This window comes from Oryza glaberrima, chromosome 6 (assembly GCF_000147395.1).
Source record: "Oryza glaberrima chromosome 6, OglaRS2, whole genome shotgun sequence".
Taxonomy (NCBI): domain Eukaryota; kingdom Viridiplantae; phylum Streptophyta; class Magnoliopsida; order Poales; family Poaceae; genus Oryza; species Oryza glaberrima.
This window is the reverse complement of record NC_068331.1, coordinates 20363605-20367528: the sequence shown is the minus strand read 5'-3', so window position 1 is coordinate 20367528 and position 3924 is coordinate 20363605. Positions and strand designations below refer to the sequence as shown.

The window sequence follows — 3924 nt, the reverse complement described above, 5'->3', positions numbered from 1 at the left end:
TGACAAAAAGATGCATATATGATATGAACTAATAGCCCTTAATGAATTTTCTATCAAATCTTGAAGTTGCAATTTGCAATGACTTTAGATGCATCACCACGTAGCAACCACAAGTTACACGCAGCAATTTGCACATCACCTTTTTTGACATAATCTATGGCCATTGTTGGATGCATGCCAAGTTCATCAACCCTAGAAAACCTCTATAAATAACCACCATGCATTCTGCTCTCGAGCTCCTTATCATACAAAGCAAAAAGACTAAGCAAAACTAGGCAATTCTTGACACAACTCTACATTGCCAAGGTAGAAGAAGAAGAAGAAGAAGAAGAGAGGTAGAAGAAGAAGATTGTGAGATAAGCCCATATGGCTCCAAGCAGAGAGGTTTGCGCGGTGGCGATGGCGATGGCGGCGCCGTTCATCGCGATGGCGAGCAACATGCAGGGCGTCGTCAACGTCGACGGCAACGCGGAGAAGCGGCGGAGGACGTCCTCCGACGCGCTGCAGCGCACGGTGTCGGACGTCTCCTACGAGCTCCACCACCACGTCGGCGCCAAGGGCACCACCATGGTGGACGACGCCGCCGCCGCCGAGCAGAAGCAGCAGCTCGACGCCATCGCGGAGGTGGAGGACGCGCGGTGCGAGTGCTGCGGCATGTCGGAGGAGTGCACGCCGGAGTACATCCGCGGCGTGCGCGCCCGGTTCGCGGGGCGGCTGGTGTGCGGGCTGTGCGCGGAGGCGGTGGCGGAGGAGGCGGCGAGGCGCGGCGGCGCCGGCGGCGTCGAGGCGGCGCTCCGCGCCCACACCGCCGTGTGCAAGCGCTTCAACGGCTTCGGGCGCACGCACCCGGTGCTCTTCCAGGCGGAGGCCATGCGCGAGATCCTCCGCAAGCGCTCCAAGCTCGGCCCCCGCTCGCGCTCCAGCATCAACCCCCGCGAGGCCCGCCAAGCCGGCGCCGCCGCCGCCGCCAAGGCCGCCGCCGCCGGAGCCTCCGCTGCCGGCGGCGGCATCGCGCGCAGCTCCAGCTGCTTGCCGTTCATCACCGACGAGTTCAGCCAGCGCGTCAACATCAACTAGAGAGTTTCTTGCTTTTTTTAATTTCACTTAGCTTTTGGCTTGGCTACAAGCATAAGTTAAGCTTTGCTTAATGTTTTCTTCTTAATTTTTAGGCTAGAAAGGGAGCATGGTTTACACACATGATTTTTGGGGGGTGTGTTTTTTTGCTGCATCTTTTCTAGCTTAATTAGATAGAGGCTTTTGCAGAGTTGGGTACCTTCAACTTGTTGCTTTGTTTGCACTCCATGTGATTCGTTGCATGGAGTGTCAACTATGTTTTGGGGGTGCAATATTAAAATGTAATCTCACTAGCTAGATAGGTTAGTGGATGCATGAGCACCCTTTGATTAGTAGTGTGTTTAGTTGCTCTTTTTTTTTTTTGGATGGGGCTCTTGTTTACCTCTGTTTTGTGGTGTATTATATTGATTTTCACCACAGGTAGAGAGTTGAGATTGGCCCTTTCTCTTCAGCTAACATGGAGTATACAAATATGTAATGTTTATGTAAGATTGGAGGAGTATAACTCCTAATCCTGTAATCGATAAATAAATGAAAAAAAATTTATGAACGTGGTGCTTATTGTTATGTTTTTCTTTGTTTGTTTCGCAACTGCACGTGCTTATTCGTTTGTGATCCTAGTTCAGGGATAAAATGGAAGTTGAAAAGAGTCAAAATTTGGATGTCTAAATTGTTTCCCTGATTTTGAATGCCTGCACTTTGTGAAGGACAAGATAATTAAGAACAAAATTCTAAACATTTTTTGTAAAGAACACCAGCATTTTATCATTTCAGAAACTTTTAGATCTTAAACTAAGGGGGAGTGTTGAAGAAAATTGAGAGAAACATTTTATGATTTCAGCACCCCACTAATTCCTTTTCCTATTGAACCATTTGGAACCAAAAGAAGTGTGCATCTATGAGATTCTTGGTATGAACTAAATTCTAGAGGATTAATTCTAGATCAAAACAAACAGAGCCACATCATTTCACTCAGATCACCAAATCAAATAAATCCTAGTTCGTGGCGCGCAAATACAAACTGTTGCTGTATAAAATACTCACGAAGAAGGAAAACTAGAAAAAAAAAAAAAGGTGCAGTTTTGGCAGCACAAACCGAGTGTCAATCTATCGTTTCGCCGTTCAATTTCACAGCATTGTGCCTTGCTCTGTCTTTCCTCTTTTTTTTGCTCATTTTCTCACGTTGTCTGGAAGGTGTTCGACGTATTGCTCCTCTAGCATAAAGCTATTTAAAATTTAAATAAAGATTCACCTCATGTCAGCTTGTGAACACAAAAATCATTAAAGAGCAAAGTGACTTAAAATAAATGTTCCTTTTTATTAACATATCAATTATGTACAGGAATATGATTATATGAATAACTGAAGTAGCAAGGTCAGCATCTAAGAAAAACAACGAAAAAAAAATGTCATGAAACGCAACGAATTGAGATTGTTAGTACTATACAAATACAGTGTACACAGCTTCGTGCCTTCGTTAATTTACATCAGTGTCATGTTTACATCGTCTGATGACGTCACCGAACTGAGCTACCCGGCGCAGAGCCCCCCGTCGTCGCCGTCGGCGGCGACCATGTCGACGTCGCCGCCGGCGTCGTTCATGTAAGCGGACAGGTTGATGTACGGCTCCTTCTCCTGCTCCCGGCTCGGCTGCCGCCACCGCGCCCGGCACACCACGCACGTCGCCGCCCGCCTCCCCCGGCTCCGCTTCCACCGCGCGAAGCACTCGCCGTGCACCGAGTTCCGGCACGTCGCGCACGTCAGCAGCATCGCCGCCGCCGCCGCAGGCGGCGACATCTCCTCCAGGCACACCGGGCAGGCCGCGCCGTCGAGCCTCCCCGACGCGCCGGCCGCGGCGGCCTGGTCGTCGCGTCGTCGTCGGCGGCGGCGGCTCTCCTCGGCGGCCGCCCTCGCCGACCACAGCTGGTGGAACCTCTCCCGCGCGCGGGGCCCCGCCACGACGTCCGCCTCGGCGCACGTCGGCGCGGCGACGAGCCGCGCCACCTGGCACGGGCGGAGCGACTGCCGCCACACGCAGGCCTCGTCGAGCGAGAGGCCGAGCACGCGGAGGAGGACGAACAGGATGTGCTTGCACGGCACGGACGGGTCCGGGCACGTGCACGCCGGCGCCGCCGCCAGCGTCACCGTGTACACGTTCCCCGTCGCGCCCAGCACGAAGAACTCGGGCCCCGCGCGGTGCAGTAGCCGCAGCTGGTGCTGCAGCGCCCGGATGATCCGGCTCGCCACGCGCCGCGTCACCTGCTCCTCGCTCGCCGCCGCCGCCGCCGCCGCCGTCACGGGCTCCATCGTGTCCGCCGCGCCGTGAGATGCGCCAAAATCGGCGAGCTCGCGCGAGCTATGTAATGGCGCGAGCTTCGGATGCGTTGAGTGGCGTAGGAGGAGACCGCGAGTGCGAAGGAGAGAGTTGCGGGGGAGTGAAGCAAGCGGCAATGGCGGAGGAGATCGAGGAGGAAGATGATGCAGCTAGGGCAAGTTAAGGACAACTAATGACAAGGTGTACCGAATCTTGGATTAAATAGAAATATATAATACTTAAGGTACTTAACTTAAGCAGAAGCAGTTTTATACTTGGAAGTTTGGGAGTTGGCAAGGTTGTTAAGTTGTGATACAAATTTATTTGCACATAATAAAGATTAGCTTTTACTAGAGCGAAGTGGAGACCCGTTTGAAGCTGGAGGTTGGGCCGGAGACTAGTATGGATCGTTATACTTTAGGTTTCACCTTCATATATATACCTCTTGTAAGCTGCCATTCGGCATTGTAATCTCACACCGATATAGTGAAGATATTTTGTTGGCTAGTGCCTGCGGTTTTTTCTCTCCTGTTTTC

At 51.9% G+C, this 3924-nt stretch overlaps 2 protein-coding genes across 2 annotated transcripts; one reads left to right on the top strand and one right to left on the bottom strand.

Annotated features, from left to right (window-relative positions):
* The first annotated feature begins 260 nt into the window (after positions 1–260).
* Positions 261–1619, top strand: LOC127777358 (uncharacterized). Its single transcript, XM_052303934.1, has one exon. The coding sequence runs from the start codon at positions 367–369 to the stop codon at positions 1075–1077; it is 711 nt and encodes a 236-aa protein (XP_052159894.1). The 5' UTR covers positions 261–366; the 3' UTR covers positions 1078–1619.
* A 759-nt stretch (positions 1620–2378) lies between these two features.
* On the bottom strand, positions 2379–3518 carry LOC127777357 (uncharacterized). Its single transcript, XM_052303933.1, has one exon. It carries the CDS (start codon positions 3379–3381, stop codon positions 2605–2607), a length of 777 nt encoding a protein of 258 aa, XP_052159893.1. The 5' UTR covers positions 3382–3518; the 3' UTR covers positions 2379–2604.
* Positions 3519–3924: the final 406 nt, after the last annotated feature.

Bases quoted from the DNA above. Each gene is read 5' to 3' on its own strand.
- LOC127777358 (XM_052303934.1), top strand. From the start codon at position 367: ATGGCTCCAAGCAGAGAGGTTTGCGCGGTGGCGATGGCGATGGCGGCG.
- LOC127777357 (XM_052303933.1), bottom strand. From the start codon at position 3,381: ATGGAGCCCGTGACGGCGGCGGCGGCGGCGGCGGCGAGCGAGGAGCAG.